The 19,813-nt window shown below is 41.1% G+C and overlaps 1 protein-coding gene across 1 annotated transcript; it reads right to left on the minus strand.

The window, feature by feature from the left end:
- Positions 1 to 12,533: 12,533 nt before the first annotated feature.
- LOC115573111 (extracellular calcium-sensing receptor-like) lies at positions 12,534 to 19,034 on the minus strand. The gene is made up of 6 exons (XM_030403740.1): positions 18,988 to 19,034; positions 18,484 to 18,781; positions 17,529 to 18,323; positions 17,146 to 17,373; positions 16,930 to 17,053; positions 12,534 to 13,429 (listed from the first exon to the last, which is right to left on the minus strand). The coding sequence occupies exons 1-6, from the start codon at positions 19,017 to 19,019 to the stop codon at positions 12,534 to 12,536; spliced, it is 2,373 nt and encodes a 790-aa protein (XP_030259600.1). The 5' UTR covers positions 19,020 to 19,034.
- Between the last annotated feature and the right edge of the window lie 779 nt (positions 19,035 to 19,813).

Below are 19,813 nucleotides of genomic sequence, written 5' to 3' on the forward strand. Positions count from 1 at the left end.
TTTGTCTTGCGGATCTGTTCTGTAGAAGGATACAGAGTACTCCAGACAGATACCCAGGTGCGGGGCAGTTTCTGTGAATTTGGCCATGCCATTATTACCATAATCATCATTTGTTCTAATAGCTGCAACCCAAGTCCAACCAAAGTACTTGACCAACTGTGCCAGGGCTCTGCTCTGGTAGTTGTCACTGGGTATTGTTCGGAGGAATGATGGGTACTTGGTTTTATCACTGAGACAAGTACGAGTAGCAAAGTGGCTGATCTAAAAGAAAAAGAAATTATATCCTACAATAAACATAGACAGCACATCTTTGTGATGACTACATCATTAATTACTGAATAATTTCACGAATGTCATTTCATCCTTATCATTCTTACCCACCAGTTCTATATTAAACGGTCCTATAGCTGTTCACCATGCAAGGAGAGGAAAAAGTCTCTCCCATAAGGGTGCACTAATGCATAGTGCCTCAGAGGGTGTAAATACCACTTAATTGCCATTAGCCAAGGCCAAGGCAACCCTTACACCTCTTGCAATGGAGGCACAGGCATCATAGATCTTATTTCACAAAGAGATTTCAGGCAGTAAAAATCTGCTGTTGTTAATCTCCTCATTGGCAAAAAGTATAACCTGGGCGTACTGGAAACCTCCGAAATTCAAACTTCATGTGGAAAGTAACAAGTTAAAAGTGCAATCAATTTGTCTTTAAAATAGTAACAATAAACACATTAAAAAACAACAACACTGGGTGGTATGCATACATTCAAGCAATGATTCTTATATTTAGATCTCAGTTTAAGAACCTTTTTGCAAACGTCAAATGTCGATTTTACTAATCATGTAATTAGATTTTTGTGGCATGACTTACCTGATAAATTGCAGTGGCAATGATTTGTCCATGTAGGTATCTTGTCTATTTTTTATTTTTCTTGTCTAATGGAAAGATATGATTCCCCCAACGTCTTCATTCTCAGATAGCAATGGAATCTCAGGATCCCCTCTCAGTCAGAAACGGAGGCCACCAACAACAGCTGAAACACTGCCAAACCCCTCCCTCTCCACCTCTGTGTCAATGTCATACTGTCAAGAGCAACAGATGTGCTATGATGTGAACAAAATCTCTCACTGGTATTTATACATTTTGGAGTGTCATCAAAAATGAAACAGGGATGTCTGAGGGGAGAGAGGAGGAAGGCGCGCAGACAGACAAGTTGTGGTAAAAGATTTAGCCTCCCAGTGGGAAATTTCTTGTCTAAAAGATATCTAAAGTATATCTAAAGGTTGTCTCAATAGTTCAAGTTTAATCGAGGTCTAGATCACCGCTAACAGCTTTATCAGTGTTAAATACATCTTAAGGACACTAAATAAACAGCTAAGCTAACCAGCTACAATATCGGTGTCTACATAACATTTGCTGTTCAACAAAGCCAGCATGAAATGCAGATCTCCAGTTTTTTGATGGAAAGATGAATTACATCTGGAGGACATTTATACGGGGCATCTTCACCGACCATCACTGGATGCCGCTAAGAAAAGGGGTCTTTCATATTATGTTCTGATGAATATATCAATAAAAAAACGTTGTATTATATTGGTTTCTGACTCAATCTTGTTTGTGGAAAAATTACTTACCAGTGTTTATTCTTCTACTACACAGAAATGAGCAGTCAGTGCGTTTACATGACACTCAAGAAAACCGAATTACTGCGTTAGTCTGACTATGAACGGATTTTTAAGATGCATGTATACACCTTTGACTAAAATCGGACCGGATCGGATTTCTCATAGTCGAATTACACCACGTAGATTATTCGATTGAAAGTCGCATTACTCCTGCATGTATACGTTTCCAGCGGATCGGATCGGATTTTGCGTTCTGCGCAGGCATGAGATTTTTCCCCGGGGCCATGAGCCGGAAGTAGACGGGCGGCGGCGGGGGCGGCGGCGGCGGCGGCTTTCCTCCGAAATCACCACAAGAAAGAGCGCCAGAGTGCACCTAGTTTGTGTAATTATCATGTACACCATATACGAAGTGTACAAAGATGTAGCTTCGTCTCGCTCTTCGTACGCCATCTTTTTTGAATGCCGAGGCAGCTGGTGACGTAAATGGTCAGCCGGAGGTGCGCCGTTAACACTAGTTGAAATGGGTACAGTGCCACCTAGCGTACCGGGGTATGACATGCTTTCGGCCAGTAATTCGATTTTCTCACTGGCATGTATACTCGGATAATTGCAGTTGTCCGATTGAGCAGCATAGTCGAACTATGGCTGTAATCTGACTAAGCTGTGCATGTAAACGCACTGACTGATCACGAATGGTAACAGAGGCTACGCTGTTTTAGGATAATATTAAATGCAGAGCGTCATTAGCATCCCTATGCATAACATGCATTTGTGAATGAAATAGTGGAATTACACCATGCCAATTTTTGACAGGGATCCCCTTGAGTGCATTTAACTGATTTGAGACCAAAAACCTTGTCAATGACATCAGGTCAAGGACGAGGTATAAATGCAGGAGACTCAGGCTTCAATTGTTTACCAAGTGTAGTAATTCAAACCACCTGCTATTTCGGCACTCTCCTTGTTGTTTTGACTAATTAAACAAAAAAACAACTCCACAACACACTAAACACACTACATAACACACTAACTATGCACTCCAAACACGCTAAATGTCACAAATCTCCCAACTCTCAAAACTGCCTCTCTGACCGGCACTGCTGCTTTCACTTTTCCGCCCTGTCCCTTCCAAATCTTCCCCCCCGCCCTTAGCAACCAAATCACGTGATTTGCCATGTAATTTTGTGATTGGCTGGTGTGGTGACTTTTTCCACCAATAGGAACATGTTTTTTTTGCTTGCACTTCCTGCTTGCGGACACGTTCGTGAGGAAAGCCCGATCTCTTTACTGTCTCTTCCTGCACCAAACGCGCAGCAAACTTGACGGCAACGTTAGCGAATAAGTGTGGCGTACATAATACATCGTAACTCCGGTTTTACTTGGCCTATCAACATGATTTAAAAACTGGCATATAGTTTGAAGGTTGCTCTAACAGATCGAGTCAGAAGAGACTCACAGAGGCTCCGTCTCGCTGCTACGTCATCTGAAATTAGTCACGTGATTTTGACGCGCCGGTGCGTCAATTGACCTCAGAGGGTTAAGCTGTGACAAAAGTGCCAATTTTATGGGTGCTTATCCGATGCAAATAGTGGGGCAACTATGAGCCACAATTCCATTACCAATCTAAGCATGCCGAGATGCTCAAGATGAACCCTATCAGGGAGAAGGGGGGTAAAAAGCCCCCCTGGCCTGCATCTAGGTGGGCTGTGGTGAGACCTCATGACTGCAGTCAACCTGTGAGGACCCCCATTATTCCCCTCAAACAACAACACTATTTGTTGAGTACAACCTTCACAACAGCCTGATCAAACTGTCTGACATGCAACATTAAGAAGTTTCGGTCTTGAAAAAGGTCTTTATGACCAAAACATATCTATAAACAAATGCAGGGGTTAAAAATGAATTTAAGCAGGAATTACTGTTTTTTTTATTAAAAATAAAAAAGTCCCAATCTTTGGTTAGTTTAGATGATTGTGCTCAGCCTTGAAGTTTACACAGAGTCACTTGAGCCAAATCCACCGGATGCTTCCTTCAGCTTCCTCTGCGACCGATCTGATGGTATTCCGCAGAGCCTAACCCTGCATTCCTAGTTCTTTTAGTAGTCTGATGGTAGACGACGCGACAAATCCTCTGCATTCCACTTCAACTGGATAGATTTTTGTGTTCCAGTCATGCTGCGTTGCTTCTGCTGCAAGCTATGCATAGTACAGCTCCTTACACTCCTAGACCTCCTCCAGGGAGCTCTCCCATGGAACTGTGAGCTCTATGTTGTACACAGTCTTCAGTGAAGTGGACCAGAACACCAAGTCTGGCCTGAGGTTGGTGGAGGCAATCTCAGGTGGAAAAATTAGTTGTCGGCCGATGTCTACCAGCATCCTCCCATCACGGGCCCTGCATGTGTGTCCTTTCTCTGATCTGGTGGCAGGGCAGTTGCTAGGAATTCTGGGCCCTCTGAAAGAATATCGGTGTGGGCCCCTCTACCCCATTCATTGCCACCTTCAATTTTCTTGTTTTTCAGTATTCTTGACGGTGCCTGGTGTAATACACCCAATTTGTTTCCTTTTTTTTTCCGATTAACGACTTAACAAGTCAGAGTATTATTATGTAAATTATGTATAATTAGTTGTCTTATTCTCATTTCACCGATTTGCAACACGTTATTACCTCTGATTGCAAATACATTTTCAATTAACCACTCAACAAATAGGTAGTGGGTCACTAATAAACCAAAACAGCCAATCAGTGTCTACATCACTCACTCACCATCAAAGGCATCATTGGACTGCTGGGCTGAGCGACTGCTGTGGGGTCAAACTCAGATGAAGCAGCCACTGCTGATTCTAGTGCAGGAGAGCATAAAGGTTTATTGTTCCATTATATGTATTGTAAACATTATATGTTATGTTTCATGGAGAAACTGATGCAGAACTAACCTATTCTTGGACAAAATCTAAATGGGCTTCTTAGTACCATAGCTCTAGGTGGACAGCTTCACTTTCCCAGGCAAAAAATATTCTTAAACCATTCAAAAGTCAGTGTAAACTGTCCACAACTCTAAATAGTCTTTTTTACTTTGTTGTTGTCAGCTATTATGGTGTCTTTTATTTTATATTGCTATGAAAACAAACAAATCTTTGAACATTTAACTTTTTTGTATTTAGGCTATTCAAATGTCCCACTAATAACACATTTTACAAGACCACATTGAACACATCATGATAATGTAACTGACCTTCGTCAGATGCTCATAATTACTGAGTAGAACTTGAATGCGTCATAATACATTTCAATGCAGCCTCTGAATGGGCGCATACTGGAGCACTGGCCGACAGTGATATGTGTGAAAAACACAGTCACTGTAGTAGCCCCTTAATTAGTAACGTTCAGTTATAGCTACTCTAGGAACCGTTGCTCTACAATGAACTGGCGACTTGTCCAGAGTGTAGCGCGGCCAGATGACAGCTAACGTAGGCTCCAGCCTGCGCCCCGTCAAAGGTAATGTTACAGACATTAAATTAATGAACAAGTAGGCTAATTGTTTCAGCCGCCCTCGGTAGTTTTACTCTCACCATTCTTAGAAAATAAGTTGTTTATGTCCTGGGCCCCTGCTCTGCTGCTCCTACTCCTGGCCTCCTTCTCAACTCTTCTCTGGTGTCCGGACTTGTGCTTTTTGGTGGGCATCCTAACCCTGCTGGAGTTCGCTCGCGCTCACTTAATTCCGATGAGGAAGAACTATGGGAAGAACGAACCGCGGTATGGACCAAACCATTTTTTAAGAAGGGGCCAAGGGGGTTATTGAAATAATTAAAATTAAAATATTATATGACTTGTGGCTTTGTTTTAATTCGGATTCATTCGTATGAATATATATTGGGGGCTGTGTGTGGGCCCTATAGCGGGCTGTGGGCCCTTAGAATTGTCATCACCTTTCCCCCCTATACGACGGCGCTGTCTGGTGGAACGATGTTTAGGTATTTTCTGTCCTTCTCGGACAAAGGTTGTCCTTAGGGAATGGTTAGGGGGTTTACTCTACACTCTGGTTGACACATTAGTTTGTAAAAAAAAATATGTTGGCGCTAAAATGCCAATGCCAACACATTATTTGGAGTTTTCACAATGATATAGGTGGCCCCTTCCCCATCATATTCCTTTTTGTATTCTTCTCTGGTTTCAGTAAGATAATGTAACATTTTGGAATAAAAATACAAATGAGCAGTCCAAAACTTAAAGCCAGATAATCTTTTATAAGCAAATCTTTCTAAACAAATGTACAAATATATCTTTCTCCTAGACATTACTTCAACAAGGCTCCTTTTATCACAATACCAATATTCACTTAAGCTTCAGCCAGCTTTCAAGCTTAATGAAACAAAAACTATGCATATGCTTTGAACTGTAATAAAAAAAAAACACAACACGTATTAAACACACAAGTATTGGGGTTAACATTCTATTCGTATTCATATATCTGTATTCTGCTGGTTGCAAACTAACAATCACAAAACCAAATGGACAGATGTTCTAAGCACACCACATGTATTTTTTTTTTTACATTGACATTGCATTTTCATGTTTCATTATTTTGTCTCCACCCAAAACACAAAACCTTAATGCAAAAATAGGTGGATTTATACAGGCAATCTGGTTATTTGAATTTCCAAAAGCTCCATGGCCACTAACAACTTGCAGTAGAAATATCCTTCAAGTCACGCTCCTTTAAGTCACTTTGCAGTCACTATCCAGTATTTAAAACTGGGCATATCAATGCTGGTATGGTCTGAGTTATCTAGAACACAAGATAATCTAAGCAACTCTAACCAATTCAACAAATAATTTAAAATGTATATTTTTCACAAAGACAGAAAAGTGAGTGGGTGTAGGTCTCAGGTTACCTACACCCAGGTTGAGCATCACCCGCTGAATGAAGTCAAAGGTGTTCTTTAGTCTTTTTGGATAGTCCATATGAAGAGCATATATTAGCCCAAATGTAACACAAAAGGCTTGTGCATGGCTTCCATTGTCATCTATGACGATATTACCTTCCAGTATGATAGCAATGCTGGAGGGTTCAAGGTGCAGGGCATGTGGATCTGGCTGCTGTCTGTCTTCAGGTATAACAGTCAATACCCCAACAGGAACTGTATGACATATGCGATGGTATCACTGTCCTGCAGATATAAAGGAAGGTTAAAAACTAATTTGAAACATTTGGCTTAATAGTGCAAAACCTTCAACATACCAAATTATGCAAATTATGCAATACTTACAAAACATGTGAAAAAAATCACTTCCGTCATCCCAGAGGAAAACTGGGAGACATCGCAGGACAGCAGTCCTCATGGCTCTGACATCGTCAGTCTACAATTGGGAAAAACAGTGAAAAAAACTTTCTAAAGAAACTGCATCATATTTTTCCAACTTTAAAGGAATAGTTTGATGTGTTAGGAAACTTATTTGCTTGTCTTGCTGAGCTAGATTATAAGGTAAATATCACTTTCATGTCTGTATGGCAAATGTGTGCCATGGTCAGCAGCTGATTAGCAAGGTATGTGTGTGTGGAAACTAGAACATTATCAGAAAGGAATAACTTGCACAATTTCTTGGACGTAGATAAGATGCGAAGAAATGCTTACCCTTGTTTCAACCTTGGAAAGGATCTCCCAAAGCATCCTTCGAATTATTCCGGTTTTAGATTTGACGATCTCAAGGAAACGTGGGGTATGGCGGTCCAAGGACTCAAAGAATACCCGCTCAAGATCTTTACTTGCCACTCTTGTGAATTTTGCAAAGACCTTCAAGGACAGAACAAAAACATTTTGTACCAAGTTACCAAGAGTTGAAGACAGTATTAGTGTATACAAACTATGAATGGGACAGACAGTTTCGCATCATGCAGAACCTTTGTGTTTTTATGTTAAGGCAATGTTTTTTTATTCCCCCCAGCGTGCAACATCCTGTATTTATTTAGCATAATTGTTTGCTTACAACAGGTAAGCAAACAATTATGAGAGCTGGCAATCGTTCATGCACCTGTTTCACACAAAGGCTGCTCTTCCACAATTTCTTTGCATCTTAATGAGAAGGTCTGGTTCATCAGCTGGTTCACATGAACTGCATTTGTGAACCTTTTCTTCATTTCATTTTCAAGCAGCTGTCTACAGCATTATAGTGTTGATGCATCCTGACCCTGTGGAAAATCTGGCAGGAAGTTTGTCTCACTTCTTCTGGGTCTCTTCGTTTTTTTTCCAGGTGGCTCCCCCTCTAGATTCTGCTGTGTTCTCTTATTAATGTTGACTGACAAATCTGCAATTTCACATCTGCGAAGTCTGGAACGGAGATTACCCATTTTGAATTTCAATTCACTGCTGCTGCCACAAGAGTACCAGCTGTTTTCTGCGCCTCTATTCAGTGAAGGTATGCCGTACTCTGCCTATGATTGGCTGACAGACCATCCTACTCTGCCTATGATTGGCTGACAGACCGTCCTACTCTGCCTGTGATTGGCTGACTTTGTTGTCAGAAAAGACTCGCCAGTCAAAATGTTATCAAAGCTGAATAGAATGATATTAGTGACCTATTATTCACCCGTTTTTTCAGAAGCCTACGGGTGCTGCCATGACAGATAAATACTTCCACCAGCGGTTTTCTGTTTCTGGTTGCCTTGCAACTGCATTACTGACCGCCGCCGCCAAGCTAGCCCAAAACAACTAGCGTTATGTCATAAATGCTAAATTGTTTTTACGATGAGCTCAGGTACAACATGTGCCGTTGTTGGTTGCCACAGCAATTCAAGAAAATTTAAGGGTTTTTTAAGAAACTTCTTGTGTAGAACATCGACAACTTCGACAAACATGTCTGTGACCTGCGCCCCATGCCGAGAAAGGAGCAACGGAGACTAGCGCGGCTCGCAGCTTCGAGACTAAAAAATATTTGAGTTTATGAATACCTTCCACAGAATAGCTGCTGCATGACTGTCTCCACGACTCCACTTTCCTTTAGCATTATCCACGCTGTATGTTTAGCTTGATTGACGCTCTGGCTGGGCTCTACTGCTGCCTTCAGAAATATAAACTCGCCGTGTTTCTTCAACTCTAGCTACTTTCCCTATTTTGTTACTCTGCAGGTAGTTGAATGCTTCTGTGCCTATGTAATTGAGTAATTCTTTACCGTCCACACCTTCAGAAATTACAAGATAATTAACTATGTCGATGTAGCTAACGTCGGTCCATTGCTTCATGTCATCTACCCACTCCATGAGAACTGATGGCTGAGGCACTGTTACAGAACTGTCCTCACAACTTTTTAAAATATCCATACTGTGTATCCACCTCCGATTTTTGTCCATTCTGTCACTTTCTTTGTGTTAAAAGCCGCTTTTAAGAGCGAGCATGACCGCTACGCTAGCCAGGGGCGGGCTGGCCATCGGGAGGTTCGGGAGTATTCCCGAACGGCCGGTCTGTTCCAGGCCGAACTGGCCGGTGGTCGGAAGGTTTTTTTACCCCATAAAACGGCCACAGGTGACACAGAGTGGAAAGCCAGACTGGGTCAATCTCATAATTTGCATATTAAGGGGGGATACAAGTGGCCCCTCCCAACTTGAGCTGATCCTTGTTTCTATTGAAATGTGATTGGCTCAGCCGCTCAGTCAGTCATTAAACAGTTATGTTCCTGTTTAATAAAAGAACAATAAGAAAGAGGAGCGGGATAAATTCAAGTTAGCAAACATGTTAAAAAGAAATAAGACGTAGTAAGAGATGGGTGGAGCAGAAAAATTGGGGCAAGAAAGATAAAAAGGTTAATACAGGATGCAGCTTAATGCTTCATATTAACAGAGCTTTTAGTGGTGGAGGGGTGAAGGTCAGCGCGGCTACAGTCAGCCAGGCCAGTGAAGAAATGGGATCCAGCAGCAGACCCAGTGCCGGTATGTCGGGCTGCGATGGGTTGGGTTGTAATTTCAGGCCCATTGAGAACTCTAGTTTGTGTTTTTGGATGTGTTAAGGGCACACAGAACTAGGCTTTCCGTCGATCGGATCGGACGATATTTTGCATTTTGAGCAATTTTGAGATCACCGATCCGATCAATGACATCATTGTCGTGTTGAAACTTTTTGAAGATGCTCCCGTTGCATAGATTACAGATGGCTTGTGTTTTATATGTCTCATTTACTCCGAAGAAGTTCCACAGCACCGACATGTTTGTTTGCTAGTGATGATGTTGCTAGCTAATGATTCAAGATTCAAAACACTTTATTGTCCGTCACATAGTGACAGGGCTCAAAACATAAATGCCACAAAAACATAAAACACACATTTAAACCAATGAGACGTGTTTATTTTGCTTTCGGATAAAAGGCCTCTCCAAACCAAGCTCCCGGGCTGAATTTCAACCCCAGCCCGCCCCTGGCGCTAGCGCAAACACCAGTTCAACCAGTTCAACCGGAAGAGCATAACCGACTATAACTATGAATCATGGGTAAACTCATGAAGTCAGGAATAAGGTGGATAGCAAGGAGAAAAAATATGTGGTGTGCACTGGAGCACCTCATTTGGTCATTCTGTGCTTGCCATAACATTTTAAATTTGTAATTCTGCCTCCAATTAGCATTTGCAGCTTTGGTGGTGAATGCTTTTCCACACTGCATGCATGTGCACGATACGTGCGTTCCGCATGCGTGCACGTGGATGTGCGCAATACCTGCACACATTTGAGCATGACCTCTTTTAGTTTGTAATTTTGCTTCAAATAAGCATTTGCGTCATGATCACATCATGTATGTACTATAGCTAACAGTATAAATTATCATGTGAATGACATGATGATGGCAGTTTTAGTTAGCTACCTGGGCTACTGTTAGCTAACAAAAGCTTTCTGCCAAAAATTCAGTTCTAAGTTATGAAAATTTTAGCTGACAATTGAAAGACTTAGTGAAACTGAATAACTTACAAAGAGACTCAGAAAATGTTGTTTTCTCCCAAAGTTTTTGTCCATGCAGTCGCTGGAAACTTCCCTTGTACTGCTCTACTGCGCATGTGCACTGCTGAGCCATGTGTTCACTCCAGGAACAGAAAGTTACAAGTCCAGAAGTTCAGAACTTAGTTTTACAGCTCTTTAAGGAAAAGTGAGTACATGCTTACATTCCCTGAGTTAAATCAACAGGATAGGGACAAATAAGTAGAGTACACTATTACGATTTAAGTAAGCATAGCTATTACCTTTTAGAGTGTACTGATTTTAGCCACCAGTGGGATATGAAAGGGTCCAATGACAGTAGCTATGGCCATGCAAGGAGAAGAAAAGGTCTCTTCCATAATGGCCTGTACTTGGGCAGTTCTGGTGCATGGTGCCTCAGAGGGTGCAGATACCACTTCATCACCATTAGCCAAGGCCAGTGCGACCATCACACCTCTGGCAATTGAGACACAGAGAGATATCAGGTAGTATGTCTGTGCTGTTATTAATCTCCTATATGGCAAAGAGCATAGCCTGGACATACTGGAACCCTCTGAAATTCAAACTTGATGTGGACAGTTATAAAAAGTTGAAGGTGCAACCAGTGTATCATTAAAATAGGAACAATGACAATAAATAAAACAAAATATACGACGGTATTTATTCACAATACTAACTATTTGGTTTTCAGTACCTGTACTCAATTCATCTTAGACATTATAATTAGTTTTTTTTATGGTATAATTTACCTGGTGCAATGCAGTGGCAATGGCTTGTGCATATATGTATCCTGTCTGTCATTCATTTTGTTATGGATTGAAAAGATTCCTCCCAGCATAATGTCTCCATCTTTATATAGCAGAGGATTCTCAGTATCCCCTCTCCTCTTGGACCAGTGGACCAGTTGAAGAAACCACACAAATCATGCCAAAGGCGTTTTGTCTGTATGAATGTAGATTTTTATTCTTTAATCATGATTTAGAAACTGTTGTGATTTTGCAAAAGGTTATGAAACATGAAGTCCATGATATATAAGTCTTGTGCATGTCATGTCCTGAAAGAAGTCGCACACAGTGGAAAATTAGTACAAAGCAAGTCTGGAGTAAAGTAAATAGATATCTACTTGACAGTGTGGTTAATACGGAGCCCCCTAAGGGTCATGGCAAGACATTTTCAGGACTACTTTTGCATGACCTCGCAATACTTATTTCCTTCTGTTTCTTTTGAACAACATTATTATGGATCAAGCACATCAAACTCTTCAGCCTCTCCGGGTGTTATGCGGCTCCTCTGGAGCCGCTCTTCACCCAGCCTGTCTACTTCACCTAAGGTAGAGCTGTCAGGCTGGGTGGCAGAGCAGCAGTAAGGCAGCTTAATGAGCTCATATACTCTGCATCTGCATTTGAAGACATTGGACGGTCTGGGCAGGACATCATAGATCCACTAGGAACAGGAACTTTATGTGGTGTGCCTCTGCCCTCTTCTTTCTCCCTCTTCTCACAATACTTTGCGTACCCTCGTGATAGATTTGCATTACCGCACAATACTTTTGCCACTAAAAGAGGGTGTAGGATCAGTGGGACCCGCACCCACAGTTGAGAGCCTGATTTAGGCGGTCCTCTTGTGTACACCCCCCTGATCCCTTGGGTAGTCGTGATAAATTCCAGAGGGAAGGAAGGGGTCATGGGCCAAGTCGAATTTACTGTTTAATCACGTCACTATACCCATAATGAGCTGTCTCAGAAGGAACAGAAGTAAAAAGGTATCACAAGGGAACAAAAAAGTATTGCGTGATGACGTAAAAGCTATTGCGAGGTAATGCAAAACTGTTTCTAAAAAAAATGTCTTGCCATGACCCTTAGGGAGCTGCATAGGTTAACAAATGATTATGTAGTCATTATGATGGAACGGAAATGAATTGCCATAATATTGTTGTCAGTTTTCATCATGATTTTGGCGCCTATTTACCCATCATGTTCTTTTTTGTATTTTTCTCTGGTTTCAGTAAGATGATATAACATTTTGGAATAAAAATACAAGTGAGCAGTCCAAAACTTGAGGCCAGAATAGCAAATATCTCCACAGCCACACTGAACTTCCCAGGAGAGCTGACATACGCTGGGATAAAAGTGATCCATACAGCACAGAATATCAGCATGCTAAAGGTGATAAATTTGGCTTCATTGAAATTATCAGGCAGTTTCCGAGCCAGAAAAGCAAGAATAAAACATAACATGGCCAGAAGTCCAATGTACCCAAGTACAGCCCAAAAGCCTACAGCTGAGCCCAGAGCACACTCTACTATGATTTTGTTCTTTGACTCCTTAAAATTCTTAAAAGGAAAAGGAGGAGAAATTGTTAACCAGAGGATACAAATGATAACTTGTATAAGAGTAAAACCCAGAACACTGAGTTTCTGCTGTGCAGGCCCAAACCATTTCATCACATCACTACCTGGGAGTGTGGCCCTGAAGGCCATTAACACCACTATTGTTTTCCCCAGAACACAAGAGATACACAGGACAAAGGTGATGCCGAATGCTGTGTGTCGCAGCATGCAGGACCACTCAGAGGGCCGGCCCATGAAGGTCAGAGAACACAGAAAACACAGACTCAAAGAGAAGAGCAGCAGAAAGCTCAGCTCAGAGTTATTGGCCATGACAATAGGAGTCTGTCTGTATCTGAAGAAAATCAATGCAACGACAGCAGTCATACATGTTCCAAAGAGAGATGCTGCAGTGAGCAGTGCTCCAATAATGTCTTTATATGAGAGAAACTCTGCCTCCTTCTTTACACAGGCATCTCTTCCCTCATTTGACCAGAACTCAGGGTCACATCGCACACAGGTGATGGAATCTGAAAAATAATTAAAATAGGTGTTGAACTTGCTCAGTTCATTTGTCTTTTGATGTGTCAATTAGGGATGTCCCGATCAGGTTTTTTTTACCCCGATCCCGATCCGAGTCCTTTAATATTTAGTATCTGCCGATACCGAGTCCCGATCCGATACTTAGCCTTAACTAATATTTTCCTAGATAATACAGCTGCATTAAGAAAAAAAGTACCTGCATCTAAGCTGTTCCTTAATAGGTTTTATTATTTTGTTGAAACAAAGTCTATACTTTCATATGGCTCTTTCTTATTCTGCATATGCTATTACAACACTGACCTCCACCTTCCCTGTGTTAGCAGGTGAGTGTGTGATGCTGCACTGTGACAGCAGACCCTCGTGTACAGCCAGCTGAAGTGTGTGTGAGACGCAGCTCGGCTTGGTACCTCCATATCATCCTTTGCTTATTTCATGTACTTTACGTTGTCACATAAAATGACGTGGACACGTTGCTTGTCTATTAACGCGTTCAGCATCTCCTGGATTGCCTGCTTTACATGCTCTGCTGTATGAGACTTACGAAACTAGTGCGCATATACCGGCATATTGTAACTCGAAAGTGGAATAAATGTAATTGGTTCCCCAAGGGTCAATTGGTTCCTCAAGGGTCAATTTTAGGTCCACTTCTTTTTAATCTTTACATGCTTCCTCTTGGGGATGTCATCAGGAGACACGGCATCAGCTTCCATAGTTACGCTGATGACACACAACTGTACATTGCCGTGTCTCCTGATGAAACAGATCAAATTGATGCCCTTCTTAACTGCATTGTAGACATCAAGTCATGGATGGCAGTGAATTTCCTACAGCTCAACCAGGACAAAACTGAGGTTTTAGTTATAGGTCCTGAAGGCCAGAGAGAGAAACTTTTTCCAAAACTACAACATTTTAAACCAACACAATCAGTAAAAAATCTGGGCGTGATTTTTGATTCTGAGCTGAATTTTATTCCACATATCAGAAATATGACAAAAATAGGTTTTTATCATCTTAAGAACATAGCCAGAGTCCGCCCATTTCTCTCCCAGGCCAGTACAGAGGTGCTAATGCATGCTTTTATTTCCTGTCGCTTAGATTATTGTAATGCCCTGCTCTCTGGTCTTCCCAAAAAGAGTACTCTAAATCTCCAATTATTACAAAACTCAGCCGCACGAGTGCTGACGAGGACCAGAGGGCGGGAGCACATTACACCAGTTTTAGAGTCACTGCATTGGCTCCCCGTGCGCTTCAGGATCGATTTTAAGGTTCTTTTACTGGTTTTTAAATGTCTTAACGGCATTGCGCCCTCCTACTTATCTGACCTGCTTTTACTATATCAACCCTCGCGGACCCTGAGGTCCTCCGGCTCTGGCCTTTTATCCCTACCAAAACCAAGAACTAAAACCCACGGTGAGGCGGCATTTAGCCACTATGGCCCCTGCTTGTGGAACAGCCTGCCGGAGAACCTCAGGTCTGCAGAGACTGTTGATATTTTTAAGGGAAGGTTAAAGACACACCTTTTTAATCAGGCTTTTAACTAATATTTTAAATTCTTATTCCATTCTTATGTGGTTCTATCGTATTTTATGTTGTTGTTCCTATCTTGTTTTGTTTTTGTTTTTTTTTTGTTGTTTTTTTTAAACTATTTTCATCTTAAATAATTTTTAATTTTTTTAATTTTTATTATTTATCATCGATACTATTTTATTTTATTTATTATTATTATCTTATGCATTTTATCCTTTTAACTGTTTACTTCTTTAAATTATCTTTTGTCAGGGTTTTTATCCTATCTTATGTTTTTAGTTTTTAAGGGTTAATTCCAGAGTTTCCTCAGGGGGGTCCTCCACACTGGGAGCTGTGTCTGGGATGCTGCTGGGGGTGCTGTCCCTGGGTCCCTTTGGCCCAGCCAGTCGTTGTCTGTCAGGGTCGGGGGGCCTGGGCACTGGTGCCCCCCGTGGCACAGCCTGTGACTCCTCCCAGTGTGGACGGGCCCAAAGGTGGCGTTTCCTCAATCCTCAGTGCCTTGCCATGTCTCCTTATTTCCTGTAGTAAGTGTGTGTGTGTGTGTGCGTGTGTATGTGTGTGTACGTATGTCTGCATGTATATAGTACGGAGGGTGGGAGGGAGGGGCTTTCTTTATTATTGTTTTATGTTTCCTGTGTAAAGCACTTTGTGCTACATACTCATGTATGAAAAGTGCTTTATAAATAAAGTTGATTGATTGATTGATTGATAATGCAGAGATGGTAGGGCATACCGGGGATTCAAAAACTCCAGGTCACGAAGAAAACCCTGATCCTCTACCACGGAGATGAGCTGGTTATCCAGAGCGATTAATTTGATGACCCTCTCTGTATTATTTGTGGACATGTCGCTGAGGATATTTCTCATAACTGAAATTATCCGCGACTGTTTGCTGCTTTGGTCTCCTTGCCTGTACTCTCGAGTGAACACGTTGTTTTCTATGAGTTTTTGTTTTGTATATACTGTATCAAATGAGTAGTAAAATGCAGCTCCACGAAACGGCCATATAGCAGATGTTACATGTCGCCTTTGGACTGCTTTCGCTTTCTAATTGACGTTATTTCCACACTGCAGACACTTTATTCACAGGTTTGCCAGAGTAGCGTTACGCGCGCGTCTGAGTTCTGCCACAAATTGTGCTCAGACGTTAAAAAAAAATAATCGGGCCTGGGTACACGTTCAAAATTGCCGATTCCGATCAGCGGAAAAATGCCCAGATCGGCTCCGATCTGATCGGGACATCCCTAGTGTCAATATTGCATCTTTTCTATGCCCTCCTCCTGCTCCAGTTAAATAGAGCATTTTGCTCATATACAGTCAAATGGAGTAGTTTTCATCATCTTTATTGATTATTGATTACTATCAAAGGCAACCTCCATGTAGAAATGTAGGACTGTCAGTAGCTGTGCTGGGTTGCTTGTATCAATTAATTCAATCATTGATCAGCCAGAAGTTCGGCTGATCAATGATTGAATTAATTGATTTTCTTATTCCCCCTTATTGTACACATGCTGTTTGCAATGTAATCCACCATGCTGAAATGTAACAATGAAAATAATTAATTAATTATATTAATTATCACGTTAAAACAAAATAATTAGAACATGATCATGTTTTTTTTAATATTTCCTTGTGTGGAAGCAATATGCTTCTGTCAAATCTGCCGTTAAATGTAGATATAATTTAAATAAAATCTGTTTACTGGGTGGATGTGGTCATCGATGTCCATTTGCAGAAAGACTGAAGAGGGCAAAATCTGTGCGAATGGATTGTTAATCCAAGAGCATGGTTTTTCAAATCTGTTACCAGGGGATTTCCATATCCAGTTTTTTTTTGCCTACCATTTGACCCTAAAGGTCAATAGTTGTGAGGATACTGGGTTTTGATTTGTTAAGATTTTTTTGGTTTGTGAACATGACAAATTTTACATTTTGTTTTGCTTTGCTTTAATGTACTACACCTGTGGTGTTGCTGATTTCTCCTTCTGCACATCTGAAACAGTCATAGCAGCAGACAGGCTTTCCTTTCTGCAGAACCTTTCGAGTTCCTGGGGGACATTTCTCACTGCAAACTGACGAAGGCACCTTCATAAACAAAATGACAACAAGAAATATGTATGGGCATTCTCGTTGACAACGTGTTGTCTTTGCAGACTTGTATTAACAATTCTAATTACCTGTTGTGAGTTCTGTGCCCAAATCAAAGGCTTATTTCGCAAACTCAGTTGTTTGTCTGCAGGTAAAGATGCATCATAAAGACCGACTGTGACAAAGTCCACAAAGCCATTTTCTGTTGGCTGCCAGTTTATAATTTCATACTTTGCTGCTGGGTCTCCATTCTCATTAAAGTAAACCTCATCTCCTTCCTTTGTTGTGAACTGAATCTTTCTTATGTGCTGAAAAATCTAAGAAGATATGCATCAGTGTTGATGGTTATTTGGCAAAAAATGAGTAGGTATATTGTCTTAACAGCATGATTGACAGTCTCCAGCAACTTCTTTGTCAAAATTTAAACCACAACTTGTCAATGCGACTTTTAAGTCTTTGGTGTTCAACTTACCATAAATGGATCTAGCTGCACCTTGGTGTTACATGTTTCATTACAGCTGAGAATATTATGAAGTGCATGGGCCACAGCATACACTCCTTTATAAACATTGTAAAAGATCGGCATGAGCGACATATCAGTGAAGCTGTTTTGCACTTCAGTCACATCTTCATTTCCAGTACATTCTCTCTGATTCTCTGATGATGACTTTGACATGTTGAATTTGCACCTAAAAAATGTCTCCCAAAACTCTGTAAACAATTCATTACTAGATGAATTTAGTGGCTTCACATCCAACATGAACTCTCTCATGCCACTGACATGTGCTTTGGGAATGGACAGGCCTATGGCACCATCCAGAATGTGATGTCTGTCCCTTGCTGCAGTTTCAGAATCAAAGATCCAGGCCTCAGTGCCTACCCACTGATACCCAGTTAAGTTGTGGTTAAAGAACTCATGCATTAACACATACAGCTCCGTGGGGGAGAGAAAAGTGATAATCACCTTGGAAGTGGAAGCCTTGATAATGTCAATTAGCTTTTGTATTTTGACTGATGGATCTGCCCTGTAGAAAGAAACAGAGTACTCCAGACAGATACCCAGCTGCTGGGCAGTTTCTGTAAAAGTGGCCATGCCATTATTGCCATAATCATCATTTGATCTAATAGCTCCAACCCAAGTCCAGCCAAAGTACTTGACCAACTGAGCCAGGGCTCTGCTCTGGTAGTAGTCACTGGGTATTGTTCTGAGGAAAGATGGGTATTTGGTTTTATCACTGAGACAAGCACAAGTAGCAAAGTGGCTGATCTAAAAGAGAAAAGAAAGTATATCTGAGAAAAATACATTCATAATTTACATAATCCACAAATGTATTTTAAATCCTTCTTTTTGATGACACAGATGGACGAGTTTCATTCTCATACTTTTCTTTAATAAATATGATATATATTTTTCCAATTTTACACACCAGTGGGATATGAAAGGGTCCAATGACAGTAGCTATGGCCATGCAGGGAGAGGAAAAGGTCTCTCCCAAAATGGCCTGTACTTTGGCAATTCTTGTACATGGTGCCTCAGCAGGTTCAGATACCACTTCATTACCATTAGCCAAGGCCAGTGCGACCCTCACACCTCTGGCAATGGATGCACAGGCATCATAGATATTACATCCTAGAGAGACGCCAGGCAGCATGTCTGTGCTGTTATTAATCTCCTCTATGGCAAAGAGCATAGCTTGGGCATACTGGAACCCTCTGAAATTTAAACTGGTTGCGGACAGCAAAAAAAAAGTTGTATGTGCAACCACTGTTTCTTTAAAGTAGAAAAAAATAACTCAAATCAAAGAATTTGATGGTGTTAATATACACACAAACAGGAATACTTTGCATGATAATTAATACTCGGTTTGATTATTTTTTGTAGCTGCTTTGTTTCTTTGTTCACTTAGATATTTGAAATCTATGTAATTTACCTGGTGCACTGGAGATGCAATGGGTCATGCATGTAAGTGTCCTGTTGGTCTTTCCACCTGCTATGGAAAGAGAAAATTCCCCCCAACATAATGTCCCCATACTTAGATAGCTGGGGTTTCTCTGGATTGCCCCTCAGCATGCACACCTGATTGTTAGCTTGAGAGAGAGATGCCACCAACAAAAGCTGTAAGAGTGCCCAAACCTTCTCTGGCCACCTCTTTGTGGACATCATGCTGGCTTAGGGATGCAAGCCATGAGTAAGAATCACATGTACCTTCATGCAAACCAAACTGATGTTTAAACATTTTTTTGAACAGCATAAATAAATAGTTTTACATTGATCTTTGATATCTGTGGACACATGAGGTGGATTGAGAGGAGGGAGGTGCCTTAACAGGGTGTTTGGCCGTAGCCTAAGCTGAGTATATCAATTGTATATTCTATCATCATGATGACACAATTTAATTAAATGCATGTCAGTGCATAATGAAGATGACGTAAGGTTGGAAAATAAGGCTCCTTATGCTCCCTCAAATGTCCCCCAGACAATACAGTCAGTATGCAATGATTTATTTAATTTTATGTCTTGTCTTGCTTGTACACAAGTACAGTACAACGAGCACTCACCATTATCATCATATGGAGTGTATATAGCTACTGTGTTAGCAATTACAAGGGCTAGTATTTTTTTTTTACAAATCAAGCTGACACGGAGCAATAATTAATTTCAAGTAATTTTTGTTTCCACTATTTTGTCCACTAGTCAAGTATTCGTTACAATGGTATTTAAATGTCTTTGTCACCATATTATGTAAGGTATTAGAA

The sequence above is a fragment of the Sparus aurata genome, chromosome 2 (assembly GCF_900880675.1).
Source record: "Sparus aurata chromosome 2, fSpaAur1.1, whole genome shotgun sequence".
NCBI lineage: Eukaryota > Metazoa > Chordata > Actinopteri > Spariformes > Sparidae > Sparus > Sparus aurata.